Source organism: Epargyreus clarus, unplaced genomic scaffold (genome assembly GCF_041222505.1).
Source record: "Epargyreus clarus isolate Ecla_fem2 unplaced genomic scaffold, WU_Ecla_fem_2.2 ptg000029l, whole genome shotgun sequence".
Classification (NCBI taxonomy): Eukaryota; Metazoa; Arthropoda; class Insecta; order Lepidoptera; family Hesperiidae; genus Epargyreus; species Epargyreus clarus.
This window is the reverse complement of record NW_027332235.1, coordinates 13,008,418-13,022,211: the sequence shown is the minus strand read 5'-3', so window position 1 is coordinate 13,022,211 and position 13,794 is coordinate 13,008,418. Positions and strand designations below refer to the sequence as shown.

At 35.9% G+C, this 13,794-nt stretch overlaps 1 protein-coding gene across 4 annotated transcripts in view; it reads left to right on the top strand.

Moving 5' to 3' along the window:
• LOC140754533 (kinesin-like protein Klp68D) overlaps window positions 1–13,794 on the top strand; it is a 57,652-nt gene that overhangs the window by 36,119 nt on the left and 7,739 nt on the right. For all 4 annotated transcript variants that reach the window (XM_073089577.1, XM_073089576.1, XM_073089575.1 and 1 more), the window contains 3 exons: window positions 7,303–7,467; window positions 10,711–10,847; window positions 11,762–11,911. In XM_073089577.1, coding sequence (XP_072945678.1) covers window positions 7,303–7,467; window positions 10,711–10,847; window positions 11,762–11,911 — 452 coding nt within the window. The remainder of the gene's footprint in view (window positions 1–7,302; window positions 7,468–10,710; window positions 10,848–11,761; window positions 11,912–13,794) is intronic.

Sequence of the window (13,794 nt, the reverse complement as noted above, 5' to 3'; positions counted from 1 at the left end):
AGAAAAAAGCAACTGGTCACGAACATTATATTTTTTCTCTGTACCTAATTCAAATCATAATAAATCTACAACAGTGGTTTCAAAGGTAGGGTTGCGACCCCCTGGGTTGCAAAGCCTTTATACTTCGGGTAGCGTTGCGAAGTGCGAAATGTAATAGGAAAATCGAATTTTGACGTTAAATGTTGGAAACAACTGAGAATAGTAGGGGGTCGGGATATATATTCATAAGGGGAGAGACGCGCTACTGTAAACACTAAAAAACCCCGATTCGTTAATAAGCAATTAAAAACGTTGTAAAGACAAATGTAACAGTTACGTGTATGGAGCTTCAATGTAACTATAAATGATGGTCTGATATGTAACACAGTTGTGCGCGAGTGTACTAGAATGCGGTAATTGGTCGTGCGTCTCAGGTAAATATTTACGTTTGATCTGTATTTGGCGTTGCGTTGTGTTGCGTTGACTTGTATGGGTTGCCCTTGATACTTAAAAAACTAGCTATTTTTATAATATCATACATGAATCATGGTAAATAAACATCATGTTGAGAAGGACAGTTTTATTGACAATTATTTGTGGTTGTGACATTTCCGTACTCGATCTTACGTTAAAGCTTTTAGCACCTGCACCGATAATATTTTTGTAAATAGAGTTTTATGTCATCTTGTGTAGATTTTTGTGTTAACTTGTGTGGGTCGCCTTATTGGTTACAACTTTACAATGGCTCAAATGCCCATATAAAACTGAGGTGGTAGGTAGGTGGTCACCTTGCGTACTGACCTATGATCACTTTTTGTGGCACCACGTTACATTCTATTATGTGAAACTACATAACCGCTGTTTTTGTCGTGTTGAAAACGCACACTTGTGAACAATCAAAGGCCTAAAACTCATATACTACGATATGACGACGATGTGATATAACGCCACATCGTGACAAGTTCGGTGCCGTGAAAATTTACGACGTGCATCGTAAAAAACATGATCACGATGCGAAGTCATGTCGTGTGATATTCGTGGTCCTATGGGCTATGTCCAGTAAAGTTGTAGAAATTCGAAGAAAAAAATGCATGCATTATCCGGAGATTTGAACTGCTCTCGACGTTTTGCTGTATGATTAAAAAGTTGAACGACACGGCACGATATCACGCCGTTGTGAATGTACCATGTTGCGCTGCCGTATCGTGATTTTTACGATGCACTCTATATTTTCACGACACGACATCACATCGATGTCGCAACGTGTCTCGCTACGACATCATATCGTTAATATTATTAAGTATTGAATGAACGTATACACCATTTCAATAGATCGCCCAGTAACGTGGTAGGTCGCATGTGTTATGCAAATAATTGCCTTTGGAGGTCTTTACCTAAGTAAGGTTGATCTCTAGAGACCTTCTTACTCACTTACAGCTTAACGCAGGTATTTTAATATTCATGTTTAAAAGGCAAATACGTAGAAAACTACAAAAACCTGAGCACTTAATATTACCATACATGGGTTATTTTATTTGTTTATCTTGAAATAAATACATAACACTTTTTACACTCATAGATACACATTAAGATTTTCCTGTGTTGTTGGTACCATAGGGTGCCATTGCGACTAACGACTGAAACACCAAAGTTTATAATTTACATATCTGTCCGACCGGGGATTAAATCCAGATCCCACTGCGTGTTAGACCGGTATCGTGGTCGCGACCGCTCTATCACGCGAGTCATGAAATAAATACGACTATCTATTTTGGGTATAGACTTGAGTAAAATTGAGTAAATTGTATAGAGATAAATTTCTAGTTAGCTAAAATCTAAGTAAAACGAGGCAAAGATCTCCAAATTTCATAAATACGTAATTAGGACTGCACCGGCTAAACTGAACAGAATGACCGGTCGGCGGGCGGAGTGGCGCGCCGGCTTCAATGCCTGCTTAGTGGGTCATGAAGTACTAGGGCTGCAGAGCGTGCCTTATCGCCACCGCGGCGAGCCACCGCCCGACTTTCAAACATAAAGAGATTTCTGGCATTGGAACTCAAGTTTCGTAGCCTTCAAACTGAAAACTTTTAACATTGCAGAGAAAGTACTAATGGTAGAATGCTTTCCATTTTTAATTATTTTTGCCTTTCAGTACTGGCTCGTAGTTGAACCAGTGACAAGAATAGCTTAGGCTTCAGACTTCAGTAACTAGTTCCTTATTCTTATCAACCTTGACATCTTCAATATAATCAACTTTTATGTTGTATAAATCAAATGTAAATTAAACTTTGTAGTAGTAATATTTGTCACTTGAGAGATGTGTTCAATTTTGATATTGTTTTCGTTCTTCCCTATAACTTTGATTGACTCGGCTCTATAGGGAATCGTAGAGTTATTTGATAAGCGAAGAAACCCTTAGAAAATAACAGAATTATTAAAGATTACAACGTAAGATTGAAGAATATAATAACAAGAAGTAACAGTAAACTGTCGTAATAAAGCGAGCAAGTAATAAAAACTGCACACGCTATAAGCAACTTAGTACAGAATGAGCACATGTATTCAGGACCTACACATTATGTATGTAGCTACTGCACGACCGGGCTTGGTGTGATGTTTCTACGACACCGACGTTTGTTTACGCTTTTGCAAATTAATTTATAACATATCGTTGCAAATCCTGATAGAAAAACGTTTAAAGTTCATCATCAACCCATTACTGTCCCACTGCTGGACACGGGTCTCCTCTCAGAATGAAAAGGATTAGGCCATAGTCCACCGCGCTGGGCAAGTGCGAATTGGTAGACTTCACATATCTTTGAAAACTTTTTTTTTAAGATTTCTCAGATATGCAGGTTCCTTCACAATCTTTTCCTTCGCCGTTTAGGCAAGTGATAATTAATTTCTAATACGCTCATAACTTTGAAAAATCAGAAGTGCGTGCCGGAGATTTGAATCTCGGACTCCTCGATCATTAGGCCGAGTTTATTAATCACATGGCTATCACTGATTTTGCCTTTATAGTTAAAGAACATGAATAGAGAACTAATTATGAAAATGTTGGAAAATTTATTAAGTATGTAAACCCCTGAAACAAACGGTGTGTCACGCTGTGACAAATTGTATTTTATTATTATATGCAATCAAACGCTTGAATTATTAATGTTTTGTGCAAAGTTCATAACACACTTCATGATCGAAATGTTGCTAATAACCCAAGCATAATATCGACGTGCCTAATCACCGCTGTGGTCGTCGGTTACCAATTTTCCTGCCAATTTGTTCTAAAACAAATGAAGCAGCGTCTGATATGCGTTTCAAACTTGCAATTTGTTGTTATATGTGTTACAGTCGTGTGAATGTTTGTAATTAGGTTACGTGACGTCATTTTGATTCGAACTAGGTTAATATGTAATAATATTGTTTTAGAAATGTTGTTGTTTGTGCTTTAAAAATGAAGTTCTTGAATATTTTTAAATATTACTTATGATTCTGAAACCTTCACTTAAGATTTTTCTTTCTTCTTATTCTTAAGGTAACTCATTCCTAAATTTATATTTATTTAGTTATATCTTCCACTTTTGATGAGTTTGTGTTTTCATCTAGATATTATTTCGTCTTTATCACATCTTTTCTATCTGACTGACTGGTTGACATTTCTGCATCCAGTTTATGTCTTTATGCCGGAAGTTTTGTAAATTATTTTTTCCTGATGCCCAGAGATTTATAATATTGCCAAGAAAACACAAAAAGTTGAAAACGGAAAATAAAGTATCAATCCCGCTTTGGATCATTGAATTTATGCGAAGTACGGAAAGTGAGTTGATTCAACGAAAGATAATGAATGAACATGAGTGAAAGATTTATGAAGCTGAAAGAAAAACCAACGCAATCCGGAAGCGAGTATTGTGCCAAAATGTATTTATAATTATTTCTACCTATAAAAAATTGAAAAAAATGTATGCTTTATCCTAATTGCAACATAATATTACTAATTGTATATGCTAATTGTAACGCAATATTACATAATATTGCGTTACAATTAGCTACAATTACATAATAAACGCAATTGTAACGCAATTGTAATGCAATATTATGTAATATTGCGTTACAATTGCGTATATTTAAATTTAATACAAATTCAAATCTCATTTATTCAAAATTGATTCATATAGATTACTTTCTGCAAGTCAACAAACTACCACTGCTGCGGAAGGTGTTTCGCTATGGAGAAGAAGCGGCGCAAGAAACTCCTATCTGACTTGGACTAGAAATAAATAGCAAAGACAATTGTTTTATTTGTTATTTATAAGGGATACGTAACTTATTTATCTAGCGAATAAAAGTCCCTTCATACACTATGCAGGGAACAAAGGGATTACTACATAGCCTTAGAAGCCTCTATTTTAAGTAATTGGGACGAACTATACTGAACAGCTCAAAACGTTTAGCAGATGGTAAGCAGGTAAATGCTAGGTGACTACTTGATTGCTTATCTCCAACTTAAAAGTGAAACGAATACACAAATGACTACTTTTTACTTTCAATAAGCAAACAAGACAAGTATAGAACAGTCGTAAATGATAATTCGCGAGTCGCCGGTTCTGCTCTGAATGGTGCGTGTTTCGTGCGGCTGTGCGTGCGTCGCGACGCCCGCGCCAGCCACTGACCAGTGCTTTGTCGCTAATTGGACTAGCAACAACTCTAGATTAATTAAATATTATATTTAAAGAAAGTGGATAGTTGGAATGTGTTTTTTGGTTGTTAAAATGAAGTGCGCGACGACTTGCGATCTTGATGTGAAGTGATTGTTGCTCTGGCTATTATACTTAGAAGTTCTGCAACTATTCCGAAATCGACAGAATTCCGTTGTAAGTGAATTTAAATTAAAATGAAAACAATTTTTATACCATGTATTTTTCAAGTCCTATTGAAATTTAGGATATACATATAGGTAACATAGATATAGCAGTTTTCGTATCCGCTTTAATATACCTATTAGTTAAGATAGATTAACAAAAAAATCTTTGGAAGAAACGATGCTTTCCGAGCCATTCTTCAATGGAAGCCAAAAACGAGCTTAACGATAACGATATCACTATTGCTCTAGGATTTATTTTAATTAATGTCCCCAAATACCTATGATGTTTCCATCAGTCTTATTTGTTGTTGTTTTGCTGTATTAGAGAGTTGGAAAGCTTCATATTATTATCTCTGTATTACTTTCTTTTTTTTTTTATAATATAGGAGTAGCAGACGAGCATGCAGTCCACCTGATGGTAAGTGGCTACTGCCGCCCATGGACATCTGTAATCAACCCCAGATAGGATTAGATATTCCTACCTGAGGTCGGCCACAGATGCGCCGCTACCCCTGAGGACTAAGCTGGAACGCCTCGGATAAGTATGTCTCCCTTACCACACCCTTCAAACCGGAACACAGCAGCGCCTAACACTGCGGTTATTAGGCAGAAATAGATGTGGCGGTGGTGCCGCCGGAGTCGAACCACAAAGGGTTCTACCACCTTTAAAACTTTACTTGTCTTACTTGTCTTATCACATCCTTTAAACCAAAACAGCTTCACCACTATATGAGGCATGTAAATTTTAGCGATGAAAATAACTTACTAGAATCCAGTAGACATGTTTATTAATATAAACATGCATGTATGATATGTGCATAAGGTTTCGAAACGCTCCATTTGAAACGTTGCAAGTGGTGTAAACGACACTCCCAATACGAATACAATGATTCCGAGTGAGAATCGTGACTTGGCGCTGTTTCCGCGCCACACGCTGTTGGTGGCAGAACTATGAGGACCCTTGACATCTAAACGCTCTGCGAAAATTAGTTCACTCGCAGTTGCCTCCGTAGTCGCGAGACGCCCTGAGACGGATGAGCACATTCTTGGTGCTTCCGGGGAAACCAGATTCCTGATCACTGATTATTACTTTCGCTTGATTCCTTGATTTAGAAGCCTACGGTTCTTTTTAATGAATTCTCATAGTTATTCGACTCACCTTCCGTTATGTTTAAGTGTTAATACAGCCAGCTAATTAAGTAACTATAACGCAATTGTAAGTACTAATAAGTAAGAATAGATGATCATGTAGGATAAAGCATCACGTTTAAAGTAGCGGACGCAAGTATGCGCGATTTCATTGACAACCGGACGTCGGATAGGGCTTGTTATAACAGTTCTGAGATTTCAATTCGAACATAGGGCCCGAGAGACTTGCGTATATTGACAAATGTAAATTTATTTCCTGCATATAGATCGATTTTGTTGTGTATTGAACACATCAAAGAGTTTATGAATATTGGATTTGTTTACGGTTACAAGATTGGTCCTGTACTATCCACCGTATAATAACATGTTTTAGTTGTGTATTTCTGAATTGTGTAACGTTAATCTAGGCTTAGAAATATTTTGTAAAAATATATGTGGCATTTTTATTGCTGTAATATGTAAATGTATTATGTAAGAGTGTACGGAGCGTAATGCGTATCATGTAAGAGACAGTAAAAATCTGTAATTAGGAACAATAAATACTCGTAGTTCTAAATAAGCGCGTTAAAAGAAAGTGCATGTGCATACGTCTTGATTGGCGTGGACGTCATTAATTCGCGATAAAATTTACCTACTTATTTTTTATTATTCTGTATGTGGTAATAAATATAATATGTGGTGAGATAATGAATTAACTATAATAGTAAATGAGTTTGATCTATTTCCAATTTTCGCTCTATGTATTTGCGCCTAGATTAAAGAAAGTTTTAACTATGTGCCTGTCAAAGTGTGTTGCCCTAAATATTGCTTCCACTATGTTTGTTTTTGAAATTATTATTTTGACGCGTTTGGAAAAAAATATGAGAGTGAATTTTTACATAACTGATATCTAAAACCGCCACAATAAAGAAAGAATCTTAAGTTTTGCGGAAAAGACTACATACAAAAAATATATTCTTTATGACCTAATATCGTGTACGATACGATACATTCCAAGAAACATTTTTCGATGTGTTTTTTTTTGTAATAGTTTGTTCTTGCGCATTGATATGATACAAACATTATTTTCTACTAAACACTCCTAACTATAACTTTTTACGTGCGTACATAAGAACATGTATACGCGTTTTTATTAAGATACAAAAAGGAACCCTATTACTAAGGCTCCGCTGTTTGCCTGTCTGTCACAAGGCTCTATCTCTTGAACCGTAATAGATAGACTTACATTTTTTAATTAGCGTGATTTGTTTATTTTTCTTATTAAATATAAACAAACATTAGAAATCTACGATGGTTGTGCGTTGTGTGTTCAGGGTGGGCAAGTTGAACCTGGTGGACCTGGCGGGCAGCGAGCGGCAGCGCAAGACGGGCGCGTCGGCGGAGCGGCTGCGCGAGGCGGCGCGCATCAACCAGGCGCTCTCCTCGCTCGGCAACGTCATCTCCGCGCTCGCAGAGAACAGCCCGCACGTGCCCTACAGGTAATACTCATACAACTTTAGCGTTAGTAAACAGACTGGTAATGTTGGACAGTTGCTGCCCGCGGGATTATAGAAGGAGCTCGCTAGGAGTGCTAGGGACGGACGCGTGCGATAAGTCACTTATCGTTAATCGTTTAACCAATCCTAAAAGATCAATATTGATAATTATATGTTATTTAAAAATGCAATAGTATAGGAGCTAGCAACGTTTTCGAGAAAGAATTTTAGGTCAGCTGATTTTGTGACATGTTGTCCTTCTTGCACTTTCGGTTAAAGTCTGGGCTATCTGGCTGGCGGTAGCGGTTGCGTTCATTACTGCGCATCCTATCTGTCCAGGTAATAATCCTGGATTTTAAAAACATTTTAGAAGGCGTAATTTTTAATTTTTTGTTTTTAAATAAGTCTACCTGACATACTTTTTCTATTGCCAGACATTTTTGACAATGCTAACGATGTGCCATACGCGATTTTTTTATTTTTTTTATAAAAATTTCAAAGTATTTTATAATGTCTGTAATTTTAATATTATGTTATTTAATGATAAGAAAAACTTAAAATAAATTTGCCAGACATTAATTCGATTGTCAAGTCTTGAATTAAAATGAAAAAGTCATGAAAAGTATTGCAGTATAATGCTAGTAGTCCGAGAGAGACAGCTGAAGGTGCGAGAGAGATAGACAACGACAGTGGCGCGACAGGCAACATTATCGTGTGAAGAACACGAAGAAGCTGATTCTAGGATTATTTTTCATATTTGCCAAATCGATTTTGACGCAGACGTTGTTATACGCTGTTCTGATTCTGATATTTTAATTATACTTCTGGGAAATATGGATCACCTGAAAGCATCTTTGAAAATTTGGATAAATATGGGTGTTGGAAATCATCAGCGTTACATAAACATCAATGAATTACACCGAATACTTGGTAACTCTTTATGCAAAGCTTTACCATGCTTCCACGCAATAACCGGATGTGATTACACGCCAGCTGTTTTTAGAAAAGGCAAAGTTAAGCCTTTTAAAATATTAGAAAATTGTAAAGAATACCAGTTAGCTTTTGATAATATAATTACGGATGACGAAGAAGTACTTGAAACTACGTTTGTAACCCTGGAGAAATTTATTTGTCAAATGTATGGAGTTAAAAATTGTTCCAATGTTAATGATGTTCGATTTCATTTATTTTCAAGTACGTTTAAGTCTAAAAAATCAGATGAGAACTTCGACAAAAAATTTCGAAACTTTGACTCATCCAGTTTGCCACCCTGTAAAGCGGAATTGCAACAGCATTTATTGCGGGTTCGTTACGTGACGAAAATTTGGAGAAATGCTCACTCAAAACATCCAACGTCTTTATCTCCAATGGCTTTCGGTTGGACCATTAACGGTGACAAATATGATTTTGTCTGGTTTTTGGGAGATCAATTACCATCCTCAGTTGCAGATATTATTGTTCAAAGTAAGTGTCAAATGGAATATTTATTAATAATAACTAAAATGTTTTATAACGAACAAGAAGAATTACACTGTTTATTTTTTTTTTCTGTTGCAGATGATAGAGTTTCCGAAGATAACGAAAGTTCCCAAGAAGATGATATGAATGACATTGACAAAGACAGCGACGATGATGATGATGATTATGAAGATGCCTCTTTTTTTTTGTGACGTCACTATAGGCTGAAATAACTTGAAAAACTTAATATTAACTATTTATAACTTACATTTAGTAATCAGAACAATTTAAATAAAAAGTTTTGTTTTTTAAATTTTAATCTAATTTTATATTCCTTTTTAGGCTTAATTTTTTTTTTAAACTTGCTCTGACTAGAATTATTATTATTATTATTTTTTATATAGACAGTAACAAGTAATTTACTTTTGTAATGGTTCTCTGTATCATTCTCGACTAATTTTGCAACTGTCTCTCTCGCACTACTAGCATTATACTGCAATACTTTTCATGACTTTTTCATTTTAATTCAAAACTTGACAATCGAATTAATGTCTGGCAAATTTATTTTAAGTTTTTCTTATCATTAAATAACATAATATTAAAATTACAGACATTATAAAATACTTTGAAATTTTTATAAAAAAAAATAAAAAAATCGCGTATGGCACATCGTTAACATTGTCAAAAATGTCTGGCAATAAAAAAAGTATGTCAGGTAGACTTATTTAAAAACAAAAAAATAAAAATTACGCCTTCTAAAATGTTTTTAAAATCCAGGATTATTACCTGGACAGGTAGGATGCGCAGTAATGAACGCAACCGCTACCGCCAGCCAGATAGCCCAGACTCTAACCGAAAGTGCAAGAAGGACGACATATCACAAAATCAGCTGACCTAAAATTCTTACTTTTAAAACGTTGCTAGCTCCCGTACCACAAGTAGTTAACTGTAATAATCCAAAATTAATATGGTATAATTTATTGATTCTATATGTTGATTCTATATTTATGTATTCTATATGTCAATTGTACATGCATAGATTATATAAATGTACTAAAGTAGAATCGATACTCATTTGACATCTGAACTTTGCTGGTTATTATTTTTGGTAGAAACATGTTATGTCACGAAATATCAACTTGCCCCACAAAACCATTTACCAATCTCATCTGATGAGAGAGTTCGATGATTTCGACAATAGTGTGTTGATCAAGGATAAGTCCCTATGCCTCCTATTAGCCTGGTGAGTGCGACATAGAGTATAACAGGCGGCGCTCTATTCGCTTAATTTAGTGCTTCGCGGGCAGCGACTTTTTAACATTACCTACTAACTACCCACTTATCCCTTTTTTTGTAAATCTTACTAGCTCCTATGAGACCTGAAGTAAGTACATTACGCAACGCTCAATACTAACTTGATCACGTAACATGCTCCTATGATACCCAAAGTGTCATAGCGAACCGCGGCGACATCCGAGCGAACATAAAGTTTAACAAAACGTACCTACATATCGTAGCTGACAATTTAATTAGATACACATTTTATTATATTTTATGTGTATATTTATGTGACATAATTATACTAATTTCAACAAAATATGAATTATAAATATTCCTGGGTTCAATAAATTTCAGGATGCAATGTACCTATCTTAAAAGCATAAATTTATTTATCTATGTTATCTACTTTACAATATTGTAAAGAGAGTATGGTATACAATTGTGTCACGAGAAGTCGTAAAAACATCAATTACGTCATTTAACGGTCAGGCGTGATTGTGTCGGCAGAGATTCAAAGCTGACGCGCATCCTGCAGGACTCGCTGGGCGGCAACAGCAAGACCATCATGATCGCGAACATCGGGCCCGCCTCCTTCAACTACGATGAAACGATCACGACGCTGCGGTACGCGCACAGAGCCAAAGGTAACACATAACACATACATCTACAGAAATCTGAAACATTTTTGACGGATTTGTTCACACGATTGCGACGAGATTTGTATCTGGCTCGAAGGACCAAAATAAATATCCGATTTTAGTCATTTGTAATAATTCTATAGATTAGAATGTGATAAATTGTGGTTCAATTTTTTCTTAAAATGTTTTTTATTATTTATGATGGCGTGAAATAGAAGTACCAAATATCTTCTGCATTTTTGTCCCTTCCTCAAGCGTTATTTTAATATTGTCAAAAAGAACATACGACGATTAAGACGGATATATGTCTCCGAATTTGTGGGCCATATTAACGAGCAGAGACATAAACGCAGATAATACTGAGAATATCCATTTCTTACCATTGTGAATAATGAAAATTGATTGTATGAAAAAAAAAATGCTTCAACAATTTAGATCATAAACGATTGTGAAACGACATCGCGACATGGCGTTGTATCGTGATCGTGAAAATTTACGATCGTAGAAATCACTGCACTACGTCATATCGTGTTGTGTTATAGCCCTAACATTCGATTTGACAGTAGTAATTAAAGCAAGGTATCTAACATATCGGTGATAGCCTAGTGGTTAAGAAACTCAGCCTCTCGATCGAAGGGTCCGAGGTTCAAATCCCAGGCACCTTTGATTTTTCAAAGTTATGTGCGTATTAGACATTAATTATCATTTGCTTCGGCGGTGAAGGAAAACATCGTGAGGAAACTTGCATACCTGAGAAATCTTAAAAAAAAAGTTTTCAAAGGTATGTGAAGTCTACCAATACGCATTTGCCCAGCGCGGTGGACTATGGCCTAATCCTTCTCATTCTGAGAGAGACCCGTGCCCAGCAGTGTGCCAGTGATGGGTTGAGGATGATCGAACACATGAATGTCTGTTCGCAGCGATCAAGAACAAGCCGGTGCGCAACGAGGACCCGAAGGACGCGAAGCTGCGCGAGTACCAGGCGGAGATCGAGCGCCTGCGCGCGCTCATCGAGCAGCGCAAGCTGCGCAAGCCCGCCCGGCCGCGCGCCAAGCTGCCCGACACGCTAGGTACGACTTATTACATACTAGCGGACCCGGCAAACGTTGTGTTGCCATGTAAATAAAAAAAAATAAGGGTGAACAACCCTTATCACTCAGGCGTATGAAAAATGGATAGCCGATTCTCAGACCTACTGAATATGCATATAAAATTTGATGAAAATCGGTAAAGCCGTTTTGCAGGAGTACGGTAATTAACATTGTGACACGAGAATTTTATATATAAGATAAAGACATTAAGTTGGGATTGAAACTACTTTGCAATAATTTACTATCTATATGTATGATGGTATATTTTAAACTATACAGTACCACCACCACCATATAAGATACCACCCTCTCCCCTCCACATAAGATGCACATACAAGGAATTAAAATATACTACCAACATACCACCACCAACACATGTTTCACTCCAAAACGAAGCATCATCAAGGTAATTTGACTCTATGGTTAATCGTTAAATCATATAAAGACTTATTAAGTACCACTACTGCATTTCTCTCTCTCTCTTTATTTCTCTTTCTCTCTATCTCTTATCTTCTCTCTCAAAGACCTTTTCATAGTAAAAATATGTACAAATTTGTACAAATGAATAAAAACGCTTCATCAAAATAAAATAAAAACAGATCGAAAAATAGTCGTTTCAAATATCTTAAAAAGAATCGAAGTTAAATAGTTAATGGCGAAACGGCGGCACCGCCACGCCCATTTCTGCCTAATAACAGTGATGGTATTAAGCGTTGCTGAGTTTTAGTTTGAAGGAGGTGGTAATGGAGATATACTTTTCCGGGGAATTCCTATATTATATTTATATAGAAATCTTGATAACATACAATTGAAGCAGCATAAATATTACAAAATGCGATTGAATGACTCTTTCAATAAACTTTCAATAATTATAAGAAATAATTCACATAGAAATATTTGGCGCATAGCTGGATCTCCTGTTTAGTAACAGAACCATTTCTATAGAGCTATAAAAGTGGAAGACTCTCCACGTTTCCGCGGCATCAATATTTTTTTCGCGTCTATTTCTGTCTTAAAGCAGTTTGAGTTGACTGATTCTAAAGCCAGACATATTTAAGAGTACTATAGTAGTATAGTCTTCAATTGTAAAGACGTTTATATTAAATACCGCAGTATACTTAAGGGTCTTAGGACCACCTAGAATAGGTACTTGGATTTGTAGCGACCATGTTTAACAAGCATTGTATCACTAGTCAAGATTTCGTATTTACTATTTCTACAACAAAAGAGATCATTTCGGACATACCGTATATTGTTATTTAAAAGAAAATTTGTTGATGGAAAAGTATTTTTCAAAACTAATTTTCGAAATAAATGCTTAAGGATTACACCGTAAATCGTTAGATTTCGAAGGTTACTTCAAAACGATTCGTCATTAAGAATCCAGAGTTCTATTACTTCTAATAAAGTGTTTAAAACATAGCGGCAAGTGTACCGCACAGTCGCATTACGACAATTTTTCTACTAGGAGTGCATAGCTCGTGGCAGTCCGCCAGAGCTTGATATTTATTGGTCTATGAGCGCGAGCGGCTCCGAGCTAACGACGCAGTTCGCGATCACGCTCAGGACTATAAACTCGTCCTTGGAAGTTTCGTAATTTTAATATAATTGTGTTTGAGTAAATTGACAATATTCTAAGTTACTTTCTAGTTTATGAAAGTCTACGTACGGATATTATACTTTTGAAATAATGTAAGCTTTTGTCAAAAATATTAAGTTTAGATAATTAATATTTTAATAATGATCAAGTCGGATGTTTTTTGGTTACTACGCGGTTTAAGTATGTTGAGAAATATAAAATATTAAGATAGTATTATAATATTTTGATTAACTTATTGTTAATGTTTATGTTTGGTATTTTT